Source organism: Petromyzon marinus, chromosome 26, assembly GCF_048934315.1.
Source record: "Petromyzon marinus isolate PM22_M1 ecotype Great Lakes invasive population chromosome 26, UKy_Petmar_22M1.pri1.0, whole genome shotgun sequence".
In the NCBI taxonomy this organism is placed as follows: domain Eukaryota; kingdom Metazoa; phylum Chordata; class Hyperoartia; order Petromyzontiformes; family Petromyzontidae; genus Petromyzon; species Petromyzon marinus.
In genome coordinates, this window is record NC_133692.1 from 1,667,841 (window position 1) to 1,689,692 (window position 21,852).

Sequence of the window (21,852 nt, forward strand, 5' to 3'; positions counted from 1 at the left end):
CCAAGGTCCTACACACGGTGATGTAAATTGCATTGTTTCGGCGCCAGTTGATTTTTAATATGGGAAATATCTCCAATCGGCCAGAGCAGGAACTGTTACCAGTTGGTTGCAACCTGCCTTATCCGTGCCAATGTGTTTTATGCTGCTAAAGATTGGGCTTTATTTGGCCAACCCACTCGTCTCGAGCGGCTATCGCACCAATTGCATGCAAAGAAATTGGAATCCCGACAACTTTGCCACCATCGTCTCTGGTGTCATGGACCCACAACTGCATTGCCGTCGTCACCCCCTTTGCCTCTGCACGCGTGCGGGTCCACGTTAGGTTGGCGACTTGTACATGGACGGGAACTGCAGCGTGCAGTGCACGTGCAGGGGTCTCGACGTCGCCTCTTGCCAGCCGTACACGCACAACGCGACCACGTCTTACTGCGGCGTGGATGTGGACGGCGTCCATGGCAGCCATCCCAAATGGGGTAGGGCACTGCCCCAAGCATTGACTGCGCGAGAGCTCCTCGTGCCCTTCCACGACGGCCCTGCATCCCGACGCCTGTGCTAGGCCATCGGTGCTTCTCCTCCCCCTCAGTGGGCTCTGTGCCAAGCTGGGCCAGGGGTGGGGGGGCGGGGTGATGAAACGTCTTGTTGGTGCGCGCTAACTAAAGAGCGATAATATTGTCTGGATGAATAGGCACCAACGGTGATGTTAGTTTCCTTCCCTGACATGCAGGAGGTTATGGGTTCTGACCTGCCGCCTGCTGTATATTTGGAGTTTGCGTGTCCTGTCTCCTCCCCATTGTCGCGTGGATTTTTCTGGGTTGCCTCCAGTTTATCCCTCTACATTTAGAATCAACATTATGCGTTTTAAAGTATTTGGCTGCTATGTTTCAACATGATAAGCCACTTTGTTGAGCTATCATTTGTGACCTGGTCGCTTCGGAAAAATAACTAACTCCGTGGTCCTTGCCTGGTAAAGTATTTTAGAATATGGTGCTCACGAAATGTGGAGTGTCAGTGTCATCTACGTCCGTTGCGCACGGCTCTGCTGTTAGATTTGAGAGAAAAAAAAACAGCCCGATGCCTCGAACCGTACCAGGCTGGCACTCCGCACAGGCATGGCTTGGATCTGCCAGTAGAAGAGTTCCTGTAATTGCATTGAAGATGCCAAATGTCACATTTAAGACTACCGACTCTGTTTCTACCATCCTCCCCCTGCCCCCCCCCCCTCCCCCGTTCGTGAAAGCCACGTGTTACGTGGGAGGCTCGATTCGTTTCAAAACTTTTGATGGCTATCCGTACACCTACCAAGGGACCCAGAGCCTCGTCCTGGCGAAGGTGAGATGGGTTATGTGGCCTCTTGCTCTCGGGTTGCGGGGGGCATTGCTGTTACACTTGGCATAACGCCATGGCCCTTTTATGGGAACTGGTCAAATTTTCCAATTACGTGGCGCAACCTGTAAGCCACTTTCAAAAATGCAGATTTGGACATTTTATTGTCTGTAGATTGCCGTTGTGGCCTTTATTACATTGCAAGATTGTGTGAGATGGTGGATTGGGGGGGGGCGGGGGGTGCGGGAGCTTTAGTCGTGTAAAGCCAAAGGTGTGAAATTCTGGCTACAAATGATCCACAATATTTTGCCCGATCTCGTCACGAAGCAATAAAACCATCACGCGAACTCTGGTCATCCTCGCCGCAGCTTTTTGGCTAACCATCGAACAAGGACTTGTCACCACATTGCGTGCTTTTGGGAGGTGCTTCTGTGGCCGTGTGGAACGCTTCCTTCTGATTATTATGACGCCACTGGCGCTACGCACTTAACAATTATATTGACAAACTTCTTCAGAACTGCGTTGTTTGCACACTTGCGATTTGGCATGGTTGGCTACGTAGGTTGCTGAAAAGTTCACCATGCTTGGTGGAGATTGGCAATGGGTGGTGACGACACGCATTTATTTCGGTTCTCTCCTGGAAATGTTTGATCATGTTTTTGTACCTTTTTACTGTGCACTCCATCCCTATTCTTTTTTTTTCTTCCCCCAGCCATGTGGTTCTCAATCTGGGGAGGCGTGGAGTGTGCTCGTGAAGAGTAAGCCCTTGCTTCCCTTGTGGACAGGCTCCGAGCTGCTGGAAGTCCACGTTTCGGTCTACGGATTAACGTTGAAGTTGTTTCGTTCCGGTAGTTTATTGGTGAGCATCGGTCCCTACGACTAATTTCAACGCTTTACATTTCGTTTACCGTGTTTCAGTCCTCTAGATGTGGTGATTACGCTTTCGTTTTGGCCCTACAGGTTGATGGCATGGCCACGGGCGTTCCATTCATGTACCCGAGCAGAGATTCCCCTCTCTTGGTCGTAGCGAATTCGGGCAGCTTCTTAATCCTCGACACCGCCGTCGCGCTTGGCTTGCAAGTTCACCTCGACTTGGGGGCGGGATACGCTTACGTCCGAGTGCTCACCTCCTACTGGGGGCGAGTGTGCGGCCTGTGCGGGAACATGAACGGCGACCCTGTCGACGACTTGAGGCTGCCCACGGGAGCCGTCGCCCGCGACGCTGCGTCCTTCGGCGACGCATGGGCGGCAGCGGTCGATTGGAACGAGTAAGGAGGGGGGATGCTTTGTTTTTGGCCCGTGGTGTCAAACGCTCGTCGTCCTCATGGATGCAGCCGTTTGTGAACTTTGTGTACTTGAATTGGAGGGTGAAGGGGGGGGTGTGATTGGCAGTGCAGCCGTGCGATGTCTTGCCCGTGCCACTGCAAGTAAACAAGGCCTCGACCTCCCTCTCGGCAGCCCCTCCCAGTCGGCGTTTTGGCCGTGCTCTAAAGTTCTGGCTGTAAGGTCTTGGACGAGCGTGTGCCCACACTTTACCCCCCCATCATTCTACTGCTGGGTGGGTTGTGGGCAGACGGGGGTGGTGGTGGACGAGATTTAAAAGCCCCATGGCACCATCGATTCAACTGCCAATCCCGCGAGATCGATCCCGGCGAACCTCCGCGTTAGAATTCAAATTGTGCCCCCCCCCCCCCCCCCCCCAACTGTTGCGCCGCCGTGGTCGGCGTTCGCTGTAGCGCACGTCCGCTCGATTTCCCTCGCAGTGGCTTTAAACAAGGAGCGCCGAGGGCGGCCGAGGTGGTCGTGGCCGCGCGTCTCCTGAACGACAGCTGCGCGAGGCTGCTGGGCGATGCCGTGCTGAGAAGGTGCCACGGCGTCGTGGACGTCGTCCCCCACTACGACAACTGCGTCGCCGACCGGCCGCTCGAGCCCGCCGCGCCGGCGGCCTGTCTGGCGCTGGCAGCCTACGCCGCAGTCTGTGCTCTCGCCGGTGTGCCGCTGTGGGACTGGAGGGCGAGCACGCTCTGCCGTAAGGGCCAAGCGCGCGCGTGCATCTCGGCACGAACGAGGTTCGGTTGACGTTGTGAATGGTGTAGGACGAGTTATCGCTCCAAGGTGAAGTTTGTTGCTGCTGGGGGTTCTGAAATGGTTACAACTGGCGGGTAGACGCGTTGTGGGGCCGTGCCGGTGATGTCGGGTTGTTGCCACGTGTTTTGGTGTTGCCGTGTTGTGGTGTGCATTGTGACGTCTTCGTTGTTTTACTCCACTTGCTTTGGGAGCTTCTGTTGCAGTTCGGTTCGTTGGCCTCCCCAGTGCGTCCGGATATGACGCTGGAACCATGTGGGGGGAAAAACCCCATAGTGATTTAACAATCTCACATTTTAAGGGATCAGTTTTAGAGGCAGAGGTTGAATGGGTGAGATTTTGAACTTGTCTAATGTTTGCTCTCTTAAAGAAAATGACTGCCACATTAAAGAAATTACCTCTCTTTTTAAAAGACATTGACCCGTGGGAAAATTAGGCCAAGCATCCTCCTGGAGGGGCTCTAGCGTTAGACGGGAGAAGAAGTCTTTCTGAGCCGTGGCGTTAACAATAAATTTTAGGGCTGCACTGGGGTAACTGTACCTTTATCATGTAATGAAAGCTACCCCTGCTGATCAATATAATAGTGACCAGGATGGCTCTTTATTTTCGAAGCAAATTCACTTCGGGGACACCCTGTTACAGCCTTGCGTCTGCTGTGCTGCCCCCTTGGTGTGGAACTCTCCATCCCCTTTGCACATCTGCAACACCAAACGCACTCGTTACTCCTTTCAAGAAACGTCTCAAGACCTCCTGTCTGGGTCGGGGCTTTCGATCATCCCTGAGCTTGCTTGGCTCTGCGTCTTCCGAGTTGACTTGCCTGCAAAAATCTGGCGTGTTTACAATAAATGTCGTCGTTATTGGTTATGATATAGACATAAAAACGTGACCCTTTGTAATACTGTATCTTAATCGTCATATTTTTTTAAATAATGGCGTCGAGGGCAAGTGTAAATTTGCACGCGACGTTCGGACACGATGAAGCACTCCGGACCGACTTTGATCCGCCTGACGCGCAACTCTTACGAGTGGGCTACTTTACTTGGCCGTGCACCGACGGTGCCTTCGCCCCCCGGCGCGCTCCCCCTTGTCAAACGGCGACCCTTGACCCCTTGGTTTGTCTCGCCAGTGGCCCCGGCGTGCCCGCAGAACAGCCACCACGAGGCGTGCGCCGTCTCGTGCCCTCCCACGTGCACCGACCTGCAGGCCGAGAAGAATTGCGTCGTGAAGGCGCCCTGCCTGGAGGGCTGCTCGTGCGACTTCGGCTTCGTCTGGAGCGGCGGTCGCTGCGTGCTGCCTGAGCAGTGCGGGTGCATCGATGGCGCCCGATACTACGAGGCGAGATTGTCTTGTCAAGAGGGGGTGGCTCGCGCCATCGAGGGGTTTACGCGGGTTGCTGTCTTTCTCTTAAAGGACGCTTGGAATGCCTTGCGGGCAACTCTGCTCCTTGTTATCGCTTCTCGGTCATTTCCGATGTCCTGCTGTGGGTCTAGCCAAGTGGCAGCTGTCCCAGGTACACGCAGCAACTGACCTGCGATTGTGTATTAACTTCTTCAGCACGGTTGGCTATGTACGGTGCTAATCGGAGGTGTGGGTATTAATTAGGCCGTCAGCGGTGGGGGGGGGGGGGGGGACGTTGTTGCTAAATGAGTTTTTCCAATCGAGTTGTGCAAACTTTTACAGCTTGTACCAGTGCCACAGCGATCCATGGCTCATGGGCAGTCACTGGAGCCTGGGAAGTGCCAACTTGCTGCTATAAAAAAAAACTGTTATGCAAGTTAAACAATTATGAGAAACTGTCAAGTGATTTATTCAGCAATGGCCTCTGCGTGAACAAGTCTCGGCATGATGACTACCACCAAAAGACTAACGCGACAAATATTATTGGTGTGAATAAAAACGTAGACTAAAGTCATTCAGCATTGCTACGAGACGAGTGTACCGAGGGAGACGACCATACTCATTGCTTGTGTACGAATATGGAGTTCGCCGATTGGCATACTTGTTGATTTTGGGGAGGGAGTTAATCACGAAGGGGTGGAGTGCGTTCATCGACTTCAAAGAGCTGGATTGACTTAAATCTACGCACAGAGCCGTGACAAATCCTTTGGATTCGTTGTAGAGCAGCCCAAGATCGACCGTGTCGAGCCGTGTAATGCCCTGACGCTTCACTTAGCGGCAGTTTGGACAATAGCATAATTGTAACTAAAAATCCCAAATCCTTAACGTTGATTTGTTTTAATCAACAGTCGGGTGTGGAAAGGGAAACTGGATTCTCAACGTCTGGTGTAGAAACCCACGCTTTGTAAACGAGGGGTCTCCTCGTTTGTCCGTCTTTGTTTAGGTTGGATCCACATTTCGCAACGCCAACTGCACAAGTTTGTGCAAATGCACACCAAGCCGCAGCGTCGTGTGTAGCCCGTTCCCCTGCGAGGGCTTCTGCGTCCTTAAAGATGAGAATCGTTACTGCGTCCCGAAGAAGAGTGAGTCCCTTGCCTGCCGTTCTTTTACAATTGACGTTGCTGAAGTGTGGTCAAATGCAAATCTGCGTTTTAAAGCTGCTACTGCCCAACCCCAAAGTAAAACATTTGAATCGTGATGTTGGTTGTGAAGCCAACGGAGAAACATCGTTTTGTAAACCTGATATCTCCCACCAGGGATGTGTGCTAGGTTGATAGTTTGGGATAAAATTACTTGTACTTCTGGGTACTTCAGGTACTTCAAGTACTGAGTATTCGCATTCATTATTGAAGAGATGGTGATGGTATTGTTTTAAAGACGTTTCAGAGTATGGTATGCCTGGTTTCTGATCGTGTTTAACACAATTATGGGATGGGAAAATTTGTATTCCAATGAGAAAACGAGTGCTTACAAACATCCTAGGCTCTTAAGAAGCATGATTGTCCATAGGCAAGTGGCTCGCAGACCAAGAAAAAGCGTTTCTCAATGTGGCAGTTATCTTTTCTGCGAAGCGTGGGCTAATTGGGGTAAAAGGGCCGCCTTAATATTCTGCCTGAGGCACAATTGGGGCGGCGTATAACGGTGGGGATGGGGGGGGGTAAGAATATCACAACCTTAAAAAATGGCATACGCAACGTTTACAAAACTGACATAGCAAAAATCGTCTGACTTTTATTTCACCATTGTGAGAATAAATCCATTGCAGCAACACCAGTAGCGTGATTTTTATTTTTATCCGACAACCCCTGCAGAGCAGTGCCACACCGTGGGTGACCCCCACTACAGCACCTTCGACGGAATGACATTTGACGTCCACCACGCGTGCAACTACACGCTGCTCACTCTGCTGTCCAAGCCGAGCTGCAGCGTCGTGGCCAGGCTTGAGCAGAAGCCGTATTCCGCTACGGCCTCCACCGTGGCCCTGTACATCACGGAAGGAGCGGACACCATCACCCTGGGGAGGGGCTCTGCCGTCTACGTAAGTAAAACGACATCGCAGTGGCGAAATGTGAACGCCCTCACCTGGTGTGCCGGATGTCGCGTGCTTGACCCCGACGCCTGCTGTATATTTGGAGTTTGCATGTTCTCTCCATGCTTAGTTGTGGCAGGAATTGAACCCTGGCTGCTGGGTGCATGGCCGAATCCATCAACGATTGCGAAACTTCTCCACCCACTTCTATATAGGGGAGGTTTTTATACATCCACCAGAAATTGGTAGAATATGGCGGTCGAGATTAAGGAGCTGCCGAGGGAATGTGGCTTTGGGAGGAAGGCGAGCATGGACTCATGTCCCTCTTGTTTCCCTGTTGTCCGTCTGTGCGTCTGTCGCTATGTCCTACGGAGCATTTTGCTTGGGTGATTTTTTTTTTACTTTAAAATTCAACACTGCCAATTATGGCTGTTCAGATTGGGGTGGGGGTGTGAAATGTAGAAACCCAGTCTTTCGGGCCCAAATTACTCTGATTGGATTCCTGTCGACCTTGCTACTTAAGGTCGCCTATTGAGAATTCTGCTACCAAATTGTATGTTCAAACAACATTTGACCTAGCAAAGCTAAAATGAACTTTTTTTTACGAAACGTGGAGACACCCCTTTTCATGAGAGCCCAAAGCTGTTAACCTCGACAATCTCCCCTCCACTGCTCCGTGAAGGTGTTCAGTTAACACCCACCGAAAATTCGCACTCAACACATTGCTCGTTTAGAATCTAAATCGTCAATGATTTATCACGCGTTGTCCACTCTTAAGCCTCCTTGAACAATGATGAGCCTTAAATGCAAATCCTGTGAGCAATTACTGTATTGACTGGTAATCTAGCTTAACCCGACCCATCTATATTGGATTCGTGGCTCCATGCCCAAAAGATTCCCGTGGAATCCTTGCTGCTGTCAGGTTTGGAGTCGGCACCCTTGGCACCCGAATCCCCCCTCCAGCACTCCGTGACTGAGATGAGAACCCCCTCCTGACCGGAGAAACCAACTGCAAGATTGGCAATGTTGTGGATTTGCTCTCCAACACACCGGTGTGTACTAGTAATGAATTGGCATGTGCTGGTTACGTGACAAACCTTGCTAATTGGCTGTGGCGGGTTTAACGACATTCATGCAATCTAACCTCCCAAAAAGCTATTAGGCAAAATGTATTTTGTTTGCAATTAGTACAAAAATGTGAGGGGTAACGTGTTTTCCACTTCCACTGCCAAGATTTTGCCAAAATATGAAACATTGGAGGATCTTTTGTGGCGTTATAGTTACCCCCACCCCCTTCCTGACCTCTTATGACCTTGAATTTCCGTGCAAGTGATGGCCTCTGTACCTTAGCCAGTGTTCACATTGTCTGGTAAGTGCATTGAGATTGTTGACAAAGATGTGGATGCTTTAAATGTCTTCCCCCTGTATTGGGATGTCTATAGATCGATTGCCGTGTTTCCGTGCAATTTCCTTTGCTCGTAACAATTTTGCTGACTGACAGCGCAGTAGACGCTGGAGCTATAAGCACTACAAGCACAACCCCCTGTGAGGCAAGATGTCCTGTGCTTGTATCTGGAATGACTTGTGTCAGAATTCCCTCCCCACCAATGTCATGTAAGCGTGTTGTGCTTGTGTCAAGAACTGCTTGTTATTCTGCTTCTATTCTCATTATCCTGAGAAGAACAAATGAAGGGATGCCTTGATCCAGCTTGCAAGCTTGTTTGTCGTTGGCTGCCGCATCCATCCTGTGGAGTGAACCTGCACGCGAAGTTTGTGTAATTATTTTTTTTGTTTTACTTTGGCAGGTTGACGGCATTCGAAGGAACCTCCCTGTGGCCACTGCGTCGTTTGTCGCCCTGGAGAGCGCTGGGCACGTGCTCTTGTTCAGCGTCGCGGAGCCGTACCTGGTGAGGTATGACGGCTGGGGCACGGCCATGATAGAGGTGCTCTCTCTGAACAACCGCACCGGTGGTTTGTGCGGCAACAACAATGGGAGGGAGGACGATTTCGGCGATGTGGTGGAGTTTGCCAACAGCTGGGCCGCTCCTTCGAATAATTCCAAGTAAGTGCTGCTTTTTGATTTATGATATTTATAGTTTCTATTCAGATCTTGTGGGATATTTTTTGGTTGCGTATCCATGTAAGGCTGCATTGTGGACCAGACAATTGCACTTTGGAAATGTTGGCGGGCCCTACCACGTGGTGACTATTGGAGGGGGGGGGGGTGTCCTACCACGTGGTGACGGGGGTTGGGAGGTGCCCTACCACGTGGTGACTGTTGTTGCAGCTGTGATCTGAGGGACTCTGCGGCGTTGGGCGCGACGCCCCTCCAGTGGGCGGCTCCGGCCGCGAGCAGCGGGGCCTGCTGGGTGCTGTCCAACCCGACGGGGCCGTTCGCCGCCTGCCACGCGGTGCGCTCCCCCGCCTGGTGGTTCCAGAGCTGTGTGGCCGACGCGGCTCTGCCGGGCCGCCACGAGCCCACGTCGGCGTGCGCCCTGCTGCACGACTACCACGCGCTGTGTCGCGAGGTGTCCGTCTACGTCGGCGAGTGGCGGGCGGCCGCTCGTTGCGGTGAGCGGCGACGCACCGATTTGTTGGGGGTCGTGGGGCTTGATCCCGACGCTGACGCCTGCTGCTGTATGCATGTCGGAAAATGTTGTGTGTATATATGACATTTGCATGTTCTCCCCTTGATCATGTGGATTTTTGCTCCCCGGTTTTTTCCTCCGTGTACAATCAACGTGCGTTAAGAGTTCGGCTGCTCCGAATTTACACGCGATGCCGATACGCCACTTGAGCTATCACTTGTTGCTTTTGAAAAGCACTTGGTGAGTCTTACGTGGTGAGAGTTAAGTTCACATCATGGTATGTATGAACTTCTTTTGCACCGTACGTAGCCAATTGTGCGTCTCGGAGGTGCTGGGGAAGGACAAGCAAACAAACGGAATGGTAATAACGGCAGCGGTCTAACTCGTCCAAATCCGAAGTTGGGGGCGAGTTCTAAAAAAATGTAGGGTGCGGTAAGCTTTATCATGGGGCACGCCAGACGATGGCAGCTTGTACACTTGAGGACCCTGGAGGTTTTTAACGGGGCGTTTTGTCCTTCCAACATTCTGCGTGTTGTGTTCCGCCGTTTGCAGAGCTTGCGTGCCCGCCCCACAGCCATTACACGCTGTGCGCCCGGATGTGTCCCCCCTCGTGCGCCACGGCTGACGAGGAGGTGGTCTGCGACTGGCCCTGCGTCGAGGGCTGCCAGTGCCACGTGGGCTACTTCAAGCACGATGGCGAATGTGTGGCGCAGGAGGACTGCGGCTGTGTCGAGGAGGGCAGCGGCGGGGGCTTCTTCTATCACCCGGTGCGCGGCGACTCCTGCCAAACGTGGTGGACGCTGCTCTTGTTAACCGGGTGGGGGGGGGGGACACTACTACTGCTGCTGCTACTACTACCTCCGCATCACCAATTTTAGCACTGTTGGCTACGTACGGTGCAAAAGAAGTTCTACATCTAAACTGTCAATTTCCGAACCTCTAGGAATTTACCCCCACGGAGTGGAACTAATGCAACGTGAGGCCACTCGGTGCATTTTTGAACCTCGTGTTTGTTTAGGTCTTGGCCGAGGCTTTTTTTGCCATGTAGACCAGTCTCGTTTAGATTTCACCAAGCTATAAGCGAGTTTGATCCGGTGCTAGTATTTGCATTGTGGTGTAGCCAGGAGATTGTCGCGTTTTCCTCCTCGTGAATCTTTCACTGCGGAGATGGTATTTTGTGTGCGTGGGTTTATCTCCCACGTGCTCTGTTTTTTTTATTCACGCGTGCCAAATTTGTGCTCTTGAAAAACATCGCAATGCAATGTGTGCCGCGTCTAAAGACTTCGAGACTTCGAGATGTAGCATTGTTTTCCAAAGTTCCTCGTGCAATTGTTTCCCAAGCATTTAACTGGTATATCGCTGCACTTTTAAAATCACGTTATTTTAAAAATTGTCAACTTTGGCGTTTGTTTACAATGTTACCCTTGTTGCGTTGACTGCCTCCGTGAACAGATAAACGCGGAGTTTTACAACTCCAACTGCTCTCTGCTCTACACGTGCCAGCGAAACCGGACTCTGACCAGCGCACCCACCGCCTGTGCTGCATCACAGTGCAGACTCTCTGATGGGGCTTACCGATGCGAGCAGGGCAAGTCCACTGCGTGCAATGCATCGAGTCGGTTTCCTGCTCAAATGAGCATTGAGGGGCAGCAGTACGTGCTGTACTACAGCCCTGGGCCCGGTGCTGGTGGTGATTTCACATTCCTATAGCTGTGGAGGTGTTTTGTGACCTGCGGGTCGCCAATTGTGAAAACCAAGTGTCGTTTGATGCCTTCACAACCAGCTCCAATAAATTAACAAAGTCAATATAAAATTTTAGTTTTCGCTTTTGCTTAAATTCAGCCCTAATAATATAATGTTTGACAAAGATGATGCATCTCTTCTCCTTCCCTTCGTATGCACATTTGTCATGCTTGTGCGTTTTTTGGCTGCCCTTAACTTGTGCTGCTGCCAGTCTTCTAAAGATCATCCGGGACTTTTGTTGCCGCTTCCGCCTTGTAAATATAAACTTCTTCGTCTTAATACCAATGACGCCTCCCTTTGTAGCGCCCACGTGGAGTGTGTACTGCTATTCGGAGATTGCAAACAAAAAAACCCTGGAAACGATCGCTGGCACGTGGGGGGGGGGGGGGTGCACGTGGTGCGTGGTGCACGTGGAGGGGGGGGGGGTGCACGTGGTGCACGTGGGGGGGGGGAGGAGCACGTGGTGCACGTGGGGGTAGTGCGTGGTGCACGTGGGGGTAGTGCGTGGTGCACGTGGGGGGAGGAGCACGTGGTGCACGTGGGGGTAGTGCGTGGTGCACGTGTGTGATTCTCCCGCCCCTCCCCAGACGGCCGCATGGAGGTGGAGTGTCACGATGAGCACATGGTCGCCAGGATCCCGAAGGACGTCCTCCTGGGACTCGGCGCCTCTTCGCTCAGGCTGCGCACGCAGGCCGAGGGCTGTGCGCTGCGGGACGACGGGAAGTTCGTCGTGTTCAACGTCTCGCTCGCGGCTTGCGGGACCGACTTTGAGGTTTGCGCGTTGGGAGGATTCCCTCGGCCGCGTTTTGACCAATTGGGGCATGTGCTCCTCACGGAGTGCTCGTAATGGACATGCTGTTCGATTTGTCAGATTTTCTCCTTGGTCAACGATCCATTTGCCTGGGCGTTTCCTTTAGTGGTGCTCCGCCAAAAGTAAAATGATATTGCTCGTGGTGGTAGCAAATGCTTTGAATTTTCTATTTTCCCAGTTTGTGCCACTGCAACCTGCTTTGTCAAGAGACCAAGATGGATTGTTTTAGCGCCACAATCCCTTTTTGTGGAGAACAAATACAACGTGAACTACTTCCAGTGCACGTTCTGAAACTTCTGTAAAAAATACACGCAAAACCAAATCCCCCATTCCATTGGATTTTTTGTGGCCCTTAAAGGCTGAGACCTGTTCACTTACTACACTTGAACCACCCCTCTTAAACCAAGGTGCCTCGAACCCCAGGGTATTGGCAATGCTGCCCCTGTGCTCTACCTGACATCTTGAGTCATCTGGCCACTGCGAGGCACCAAGCCACATAGGACGAACAACGATTAACTCGCCCACTGGGCATCTCGTGGACCTCTTTGCGATTGGTTATTTTTTTTCCTGCATCTACTCTGGCCAAGCAGGATTGAACCTAGGCGTGTCCATTCTGCCACGTATGTTTGACATTTTTTTCCCCTTGGCATAATCTTCGTTTGGGCTGGAATTTCCATTTTTGCTTGCAATGAGATCGGTGGCATTCGTTTTTCACTTTTTTCTTTTGCAGGAAAAGGAAAGTGACTTTGTGTTCACACAGACTGTAACCCTTGTGACTGCCGATAGCAGCATGGTCGTGACATACGACTACATCAGCATCCTCGTCAACGCAATGTGAGCGTTCACCTCGTCACAGGTGGGGTTGGGGTTTAATATAAGACTGATTAAAATCCAAATTGAGTGCTTTTTTTTCTTGCAGATGCAAAATTCCAAGGTTCAAGTTGCTGAGTCAAGGTGTCTTCAAGGCGAATTGGTCTAAAATGTCCTTGGAACAGATCGCTTATGCAAGCCTGGATCTGAAGATGGATTTCTACACGGATGCACAGTTTACGGAGGCTTTTTCTCCGAGCCAGTACCCACTGAGCTTGTCGCTGGGCCAATACTTGTACCTTCAGGTGTCGATCAAAAGCGGCCTTGACCTTGTGCTTTTCACTATAGACTGCTACGCTACACCCACCAGCAGCTCCCAGGACTCGGTAAAGCACTACCTCATCTCTGAAGGGTGAGTTGTAAATTTAGTTTTTTTTGCACACACTTTTTTAAGCTGTAAAAGTTGTAGCCCCCCTGGAATTGTGCCTGGCTTCTCGCTGATGGCAGGAGTGAGGAGCCCCTTCACTCGAAGGTGCTCGATGGAGAGACCCTTTGTGGGGTATAGTCGTCTACCCCTTCAAAACTGGCCAGACGTTTTTTGCCCCGTCCTCGCAGCAGCGGGCTGTTTAGCTGGCTGTCGAACAAAGATGCTGGTCACCGCATCGTGTGCACTTTCAATAGGAGCGTCTGTAGCCGGTCTGGCATGCTCTTCGGATTCTATTAGGAAGCCACTAGAGCTGTGCCCTTTTAAATCATCTAGATCGAGACTGCTTTATTTAAATATTTGTTTATTTGCCCCCCCCCCCCCACATGATTTGGCATGGTTGACTACATACAGTGCAAAAGACGTTCGACATACACACACTGAACGCAACCTCCAGATGCGTCTATCCGCTGGGTGCATAGGAAGACGCGTGCCCACTGTTTCAACTGCCATGCTTGGGAGACTGAACCTGCCCGACTCTACGTCGCACAGGCAGTCACACCAGCATGTTAATCTGTACGATGGTGATGACCCTCCGTCGATCCGCTGCTAGATGAATGCCTTTCCACTTCGCCCATCTCGGATTGTTTGACGTGCTTCACCGGTGCTGGTCAGGTTGGGTTGTTTTGGCTCCTTGGCGATCGATCGCCACTGTAAAATGCGGCTTGCCACCGCCTGGCTGGTTTGAAATTGATACACATGGAATTTGTTAAGTAACCCAACTTGGAGTTTCCAGGTGGTAATAATGGTAAATGTCAGTTGGGTCCAATACCTGTCCTATTCTACCAGCTATCGTGCATGAATGATTTCTTTCGGCTTGTGTCAAGATTTAAAATAACGTCTTTGATTATACTGCGTATCTCGGGCGTGATTTTTCTGACGTTTTGCGCCAAATTCTTGAAGAGGCTCCTAGCGAACGGAGTGATGACGTCAGACATGATGCCGCCGATCATCGCGCGTGTGGCACAACGCCAACACGCATCGGGCGCTGCACGACGGCAAGAGGCGGCCCCTGCGAATTATTTATTTATTACAAGCAGTTGATGTGGCCGGCACCACTGCTGGAACTGTCCTGCATTCCATTTCATAGGAACTGCTTAGAGCTTTCGGGACGTTTTAAAATCTCCTTAAGCTGCACCGCAATTGACGAGCCTGATTCCCCTGCAATGCATGGACGTGGTTTTTTTTTTTAAATCTCGACCCCCAGGTGCCTCAACGCGGACGTCCACAACCACACGGCCAGCCGGACAAAGCGGCGCTTCAGTTTCAAGGCTTTTTCCTTCGCAATGGCAAACGCACACCACGTGAGTTCTATTGGTGTGGGGATGCGATTGGCTTTCTTTACCAGGCCATAACGTGTGTACCTGGCCAACGCAACCGGTCATTGTTAGATCGTCGCAATGTGGAGCGTTACCTTGCTAGGTCTGCACTACAAATGGCACTTTAAAGATTAAAAATGTTGAAATGTATAATGGGGAAAAAATCATCTGTGCCATAACGGATGAATCTCCCTCCAAAAAAGTTTGCGTCGCGCAGTTGGGGTCGGTGGTGTGCTTTGTTTTGACCCAAGTGTGTTCACGGTGAGGTCGGGTTTAAGCCAAAATAAGCAGCACGTGACCACCCTATTGGATGTCACTTGAAGGCGACGAAACAATGCATTAATCGTGACGCACGTCAACTCTTTAGTAGAGAAAATATTTTGCTCAACTTGGATATAATAAGGCTAAGTTTGAGTCTCCTTCCTGTGGAACCAATGGCTATTTGACAATGGTTTTGTGTTATGAACAGAAATCTAATTGCCACTTCATACACGGAGCCCCATTTTTCATATCAACTGCAGTGGTTTGGGAAATCACCTTCACTATTTAAATTTAACTTGCGTAATTCAATCCCACCGTTTGATAGAATACACGTACATTATACCGTTTGAAAAATCTACGTTAATTCTTAGCTAATGGGGGTTTGTCAGTCCCAATTAAGAGGAATTAAACTACCTTTTTGCCACCTCCCTCCCCACGCCGGCAATTAATAAGACTTGTCACGATTCGTGTTGCATGCCTTTTTAAAATGTTGATTACCGTCGACCCAATGCTGGCTGACGAGCATATTTAACTCTCATGTGTTATCCAATACCATGCGTTCCTCTTGCTACTCTCAATTTAGTTCCAAGAACACGTCTCTTTCCCCATGCTTTGCCGCTCATTTTAAACACTTACATGAGAAGTTTCTGAAACGTGGCACCTCAAGGTAGTAGACGGATGAATGTTCCTATTTACATCAACTACCTTCAGCGTATGACTCTCCTGCACACACACACACACACTTCTAATGCATGGTACCAGGGCTTAAGGATGCATGTTGGTTTACATTGAGTGACTTGGCGCATCGTTACACCCTCTCCTCGTGTGTACATCGCCGCTAATCCTCCCCCGTCGTCTCCACCGCCCCCCCCCCCTCCTGCGCACTGAAGTTCTACGTCCACTGCTACATGTTGGTGTGCAAGACAACGGAGCTCGACTCGAGGTGCTGGAGGGGCTGCGCGCAGCAGCCGCGACGGAGGAGCAGCAGCAGCAGGAGCATCTCGTCTGTGTCGTCGCCGGTCTACCTGCTCACCCGTGGCCCCCTAGTGAGGTGGCGTGATGAGACTCCTGCGCTGGAAGGCGAGTCGTCGTCGTCGTTTGCTGGGGTCTTGACTCTGGTTTCCATTCGTAGTGTGTAAAACAACGTCGCATAGTCGTTCTTCTTGTCATTGCACCTTTTACAATATTGGGGTTTTAATAGGCGTTGTCATTCACGCGAACTGCGTCTCAACGCTGTACACCATAACGGCATGATATTCTTTTAGGGAAAAACATGGATCCTCGTGAGACGCGCAGCAGCACACCCATACAAAAGTCGACTCTTTAAAGGCCCGGAGTATAAGAAGTTTGATTTTTAAATGGGACTTAAATAGTGGAAGGGACTTAAGTTGACAATTTATGGGGAGTGCATTTCACCCATGGGAGTTGCAGATGCGAAGGCATGGGGCCACCCGCTGGCATTTCCATTTTCGGCTGAAATATCTCGTTCCAAAAACTCCATCCAATAACACTCCCCGAAAAGTGTTTTATTTGAGAATATAAGAGCTTTTTAGGACAGACCGTTCAAAGCAAGCAGAGGTCATCTGCTACCAAGGACTGTTGCCCAAACGGGACCATTGCCAGAAATGTTGCCATCTTTTTTTGGGTGGGGGGGGGGGGTGCATTGATTATTGATGAATTGTGAAGTGCTTGTTGTTGTTTGTGCTTCTACATCACCAAGCACACACAAGTATCATTAATTCTTTCTCTCTCTCTCCAGGGATGGCGCACTTCAGCACGCCCGTTTTGATGGCTGTGTCTGCGTGTGTCACCGCTCTGCTCATGCTCGCTGTGTGCGTGATTAAGTTGAACTCTGCTCGTATTTTTTTCCTGTGCATGAGAAAATAAAATGAGGGGCATGAAGAGGTGTACGCTTGAAGCCTTTCATTTCAGAGTGGTTGTGTTTGATTTCTGGTGCTGCCAAATTGCTCTAAAACTCCGCTTTGTGTACACGTGATCTTTTGTACCAGAGCAGTGTGCCTACGGTGATGTTTCTGTCCATGGACGCTGGTCAATTCAAAGGAACCCAGTGTGTGCGCAGACTAATAAACCTCAACCGAAGGTCCGGTGGGCTGAAACGTCAGACTTTTGCTGTAAATTATGAACACCAAAAAATCACATCGGGATTTCTTGCAATACAGCATTTTAATGATTGTAACATAAATAAATAAGCAATGCATTTTTAAAAAAAATTGATTGCATTTCAACACTGCTGCTTATCTCCCTTGGTGTGCCATTTTACGTAGCTAAAACACTACAGGTTCAAAGGTCGTCTTACAAAAATTCCACATTGTGTAAAATAGTGGCAGATAAAATTAAATAAGGCTTTCATAGGGGCTTCTCAATTGGTCCCTAAAATGTGGGTTTTGCAGCAAGGCACTATATAAAGCTAAAGGTTTGCACAAACATTACATTGTCATTTGGAATTCAATTCCATTTACAGCATTAAAACAATTACTCGGTAACAAACCCAACCGTTTGCAATGTGCAGGTCGCCATGCGCTGTGACCGCAGGTGACTTTATATTTTCCACCGGCAAACGGTCAAACAAGAGCCCCCTTGTAAGTTGTCGCAGTTGTGCTGTTGCAGCTCTTCCCAACGGGGTTTTCCAAGGGTTGACGTTCACGGTATCCCCACGACGGCACAGTACAGTTCCTGAGGACGCTCCATCCCTGGGCACGTGGTGCAGAACGTCGGACATGCCGAACGCGATGTGGAAACCCAAAACCGCGCACTGAGGGTTGATCTGCCGAATGCGATTGTGCTTCACGATGACCTACTGTATAACCAGCAGGTGGCAGTTTTGGATCTCCTTGGTTTTGGTTAAGCCGAATATTCGAAATTGTGCAGTAAATACTCCATTACGTTATGAAATGCTGAAGGACTCGAGAAACGAAACGCCAACCATTCATATTTATCCATGCTGCTGGGGCCACTTGCCGCAAGGCATGTACTATCCTACGTTACTGGCCCAGGTGTGATGGGTGCATTCTGGATGAATTATCCCAGATGCCAGCTCTGTCTTAATCTGCATAATGATAAAATCCATCGATCCATGCCATTGACCTTTGTCGCCCCAAAGGGGTTAATGATTCTGCCTTGGTATGCATTTCATTTGGTTTGCAACGTCAATAGTGGGGAGGGGGGGCTTCGATTGTCTTTCACATTCAAGAGGCGTGCTGGAATCGGATCTGACCAACAACTTGAGCGTTCTGTTGTGCTAAAAAATGCAGTCCTATAACGAGGTTTGGGTTTGTTTTCGGAAAGGCAGTCTTTACAGCCAAGGAGAAGGGTGGTATTTTTTAGGTCGATTGCAATCTGGCAAAATCTGTTTTTGGCACGGTTCTAAGGCTGCAAATCCTCTTCGACTAAACACTTGTTGTGTTATTGATGGAACATAGTTTCACATTCGAATATTTTGAACAGAAGCAGCACCAGCTTTAGGCATGGACAGATGCTATCCAAAGCCCTTCATGTGTGGTTTATAAAACTTTTTTTGGGTTCAGCTTAAGTCATTTCATTTATTTAAATGCCGCTTTTAAAGAATGTGCAAATGGGTGTAACATTTTACACCCCGTGAAGATTTGGGTCCAGGTCGTATTTTTCACAGAACTCTTCCGTGAAGGGAATGCAGGTGAGGTATTCGCACCAGGAACAGGTGATGGGGTAGACGTAGAACCACACCACCAGGGCGGCCGAGAGGCCCACGAACACCAGCGACGACGCCATGATCTGGAGACGCTTGCGGCACTTGTCCAGCCGGCCAAACGTCACGTAGGGCAGGAAGGCGAAGGACAGCATGAGCCCGCCGAGGAAGCCAAAGAAGTGCGCAAAGTTGTCGACCCAGGGCAGCATGCCGAAAGCGAAGAGGAACAGGACGATGCCCAGGAGCTTGGCCAGCGCCCGCCACGGCCGTGCCAGCACCTGCCAGCTCTGCAGGAGCTCCACGAAGAGGCACGCCAGGATTCCGAACTGCGAGCCAGCTGGTCCCACCTGCAAGAAGTCTGGTGGGTGAGACGTGTTCTTTGTACAGACCGCACCCCCTTCCTCCTACACTTGCTGAACACTGCTGCCCCATGGCACAAGGGTCGGCAAGCACGGTGCTTTCTATCGTGTGGGGGTCAATGGTCCAATTTGAGCTGGAGCAGCAGTTAAAACAATGACACGTATTATGAAATCGTGTGCCCATCACTCCCCCTCTGTACACCCAGCAGTATATAAATGGGTATAGTACATTGACAGTGCCATCGTCTTAACATATTTAATGCTGAAAGGCTTCCCTATGGTGCTAATGTTAAGAATCTATAATGGCTGCAATCCATTTTTTGATTTGTTACTACAGCTCACTTTATTGTTTGTCATTGTCACGTTCATTATTGTCCTTTCTCTTAGGAAGTACACATTGATCACAACGCGGCGTTATTGTCTGCGGCCTATGGCACTATTTCAAACGGTCATCGCCTGGTCTGTGAACGTTCCTTTTTAAATATTTTTTTTTTTTGCGCACGCGCGTGCGACGTGGTTCCGTACCTCGGCTCTGTATGGCAGGAAAATGGCCGAGGCCAAGCTGCCGGTGATTCCACTGAGGAGGTAGATGATGGATATTCGCAGCCACCCCGCCAGCTTCTCGAGGTCCCGTAAGACGGTCATTTGGAAGCAGACCGAGAGCAGGCAGTGCAGTATCCTGCACGGGGAAGGTCACAACGCATGGCAAGAAACGAGTTGGCGTCACCAATTCCCGTTTGTTATTTCGCATCGCCGAGTGCTCGCGTTACATCCTTGTGTGGTTTTTGTGATTTTTTTTTGCGTGGTGGTGATGGTTCCAGAGCGGTGGCATGGTTTCGCTAAAAATGCAGTAAGCTGACTTCAGATTCCCACTCACGGCCACCATCTCGGGCGACTATTCAAACTGGTCCTGGCCCTCGCCTAGACCAACGCTGCCTCATGAGTACCTGGTGAGGTGTAAACATTGCCATCACCCCCCCCCCCCCCCCCCCATGCCGGACTTCATAGATGCGAGCTAACAGCACTTACCCCAACATGTTGTGTTGGCTATACCGGTGGGTCTTTGTCAGGTTTTGGATTGGCCCCTTGAACGGACCCCCCTCGTGGCAACGACGTAAAATCAAGCTCTCTATTGCTTGCGTCAGCGGGGGAATTTGTTGGAGGTGGATTAGTGGTGTACACGTTTGGGCTGTAGCATGTGCGAGTTGGCATGCTGCAAGTGGCCCAGAGATGCGACGGCCACCACGTGACTGCTCCATGCACGCAGCTAGGCACTCGCACACCGCATGTCCATAGCACAACAGTTGTTTTCTGGCCTTAATCCAGCAGCAGATGAGCTATATTGTGTATGTATGAACTTCTTCTTTTGCACTGTACATAACCAACCGTGCTAATCGGAGGTGAGCGGGGAAGGACAACAAACTATAAACACAAAGCGGTTCTAAATAAATGCGCTTTCAATCCAGATTTACATGTGCATAGCTCCCAGTGGTTTCAAAATATCGGAAGGAAGAGCGTTCTAGACGGCCGCAGAAGCACATGTAAAAACGTGTGCAGTGACGGTCTTTCTTCGATGGCAAGCCAAAAGTCACTGCTGCGAGGATGACCGGAGTTCACGTCATCGTTATGCTCATTGATGTGTGGTGTGTGCGCGCAGGGTATTCCAGCTCACCCAGCATGTAGGAAGAGCGACAGCCACAAGCGGTAGAACTGATCAGGCACCTCCGGGTTGAGGAAGGGCAGCAAGCCACACACATCGTGCATGCAGTACACCTGGGACCACAGGCAGGCGTGTGTGCCGTGCCACCCACGGAGCGATGATTAATTCACATTGCTGCGTACGTTTCTGTTGATGTGGTCTCCGATGGCTTTTCGGGTTGTACCGTGTGGTGTTTGGTATACCCGGCGTTTTACCCCATCGGCTGGGGAGCTCCAGAGACGACTTTATCAACCTTGATGTGCTCTGTGCGCGGTTGCACTAATCGGAGCGAGTAAAGCTGTCGAGCCAGTCTGATCTTTTAGTAACTGAAGTTGCCTCCCAGCAAGTGGAGTAAAACGTCAGACGTTGCCACACAATGCAAGGTACCACCCGAAAAACCCAGCGGCTACTTATTAACTTGCATTGTTCATGTAGTATGGATGATGGTACATCATTGCAGTGTTTTGCTTGGTACCTGCGAGCACAAGGCTGCTTTTTCATGAAAGTAGCCGTTCATGAAGTCGCAGTACTCCCTTGATGTAATTTCACATCTGTATCCAAGAATGCAAAATTATTGCGATTTGATTAATGCATAGCAAATGGCACATTGTCGGTGTGGTACAAATTGTGGGTGTGGCGAGTTTACAAATCTGACGATTTTAAGATGAGCCTCAATGTGTACGGTTGCAAGAACAGGAGCCAAGGACATTACTGAGCAATATATCTATTAATTGACCCCCCCCCCCCCCAGGAATTGGCTGGCTTCAGCCTGCAATTGAAGGCTGCGCTTAATCACGTTCCAACAACGGTAAATGAAATGGTGGCCTCCAGCAGGGCCGAAGTCCAAACCGTTCATCCCAACCAACGTACTTGCCCGTCATATACTTAGACAGGCGATACAGATGTTATACATGGAGGAACTCGTGATGACATCGAATGGATTGCGAATCTTTGCATACGGTTGCAGTGCTCTGTTGGGTGTTTTTTTAATGCCACACGAAGGGCAGAAGACAATGACTGAAATTGAGAGCTGAATGCATCGCTGACCGTCCTTTGGTACCAATGCAGCATGGGTGCCCAGTGACGTCGCAATCCATGTGTGGGAAACTAGTGAAGTTTCCCAGGGCCACTTTTGTGCAAATCTGAAAGAAGGAAAAAAAACCGGAGAATTAAAGTTTATTTATTTATAAAACCAGCAATACAGATGAACTTTTTTTTGTTTTTTACCAAGAAGCTTTTTTCGTGAAACGAAATAACA

General features: G+C 50.2%; 2 protein-coding genes across 4 annotated transcripts in view; one reads left to right on the forward strand and one right to left on the reverse strand.

Moving 5' to 3' along the window:
• The window catches only part of LOC116946129 (alpha-tectorin-like), a 29,928-nt gene extending 13,175 nt beyond the window's left edge, over window positions 1-16,753 (forward strand). Inside the window, exons 16-33 of the mRNA XM_076069845.1 lie at window positions 323-473; window positions 1,238-1,329; window positions 2,036-2,182; window positions 2,284-2,591; window positions 3,087-3,352; window positions 4,535-4,743; window positions 5,750-5,888; window positions 6,618-6,844; window positions 8,641-8,897; window positions 9,123-9,406; window positions 9,976-10,190; window positions 10,876-11,011; window positions 11,754-11,938; window positions 12,708-12,811; window positions 12,897-13,199; window positions 14,479-14,575; window positions 15,742-15,931; window positions 16,611-16,753. Coding sequence (XP_075925960.1) covers window positions 323-473; window positions 1,238-1,329; window positions 2,036-2,182; window positions 2,284-2,591; window positions 3,087-3,352; window positions 4,535-4,743; window positions 5,750-5,888; window positions 6,618-6,844; window positions 8,641-8,897; window positions 9,123-9,406; window positions 9,976-10,190; window positions 10,876-11,011; window positions 11,754-11,938; window positions 12,708-12,811; window positions 12,897-13,199; window positions 14,479-14,575; window positions 15,742-15,931; window positions 16,611-16,738 — 3,438 coding nt within the window. The 3' untranslated portion in view covers window positions 16,739-16,753. The remainder of the gene's footprint in view (window positions 1-322; window positions 474-1,237; window positions 1,330-2,035; window positions 2,183-2,283; window positions 2,592-3,086; window positions 3,353-4,534; window positions 4,744-5,749; window positions 5,889-6,617; window positions 6,845-8,640; window positions 8,898-9,122; window positions 9,407-9,975; window positions 10,191-10,875; window positions 11,012-11,753; window positions 11,939-12,707; window positions 12,812-12,896; window positions 13,200-14,478; window positions 14,576-15,741; window positions 15,932-16,610) is intronic.
• A 263-nt stretch (window positions 16,754-17,016) lies between these two features.
• Window positions 17,017-21,852, reverse strand: part of RHBDF1 (rhomboid 5 homolog 1) — a 49,859-nt gene continuing 45,023 nt past the window's right edge. For 2 of the 3 annotated variants that reach the window (XM_032961016.2, XM_032961015.2), the window contains 5 exons: window positions 21,642-21,736; window positions 21,070-21,145; window positions 20,568-20,668; window positions 19,421-19,574; window positions 17,017-18,883 (listed from right to left, as the gene is read on the reverse strand). In XM_032961016.2, the coding sequence (XP_032816907.2) occupies window positions 18,458-18,883; window positions 19,421-19,574; window positions 20,568-20,668; window positions 21,070-21,145; window positions 21,642-21,736 (852 nt within the window). In that variant the 3' untranslated portion in view covers window positions 17,017-18,457. Of the gene's footprint in view, window positions 18,895-19,420; window positions 19,575-20,567; window positions 20,669-21,069; window positions 21,146-21,641; window positions 21,737-21,852 lie in introns of all 3 variants that reach the window. The other variant, XM_076069846.1, reaches the window with a different exon arrangement.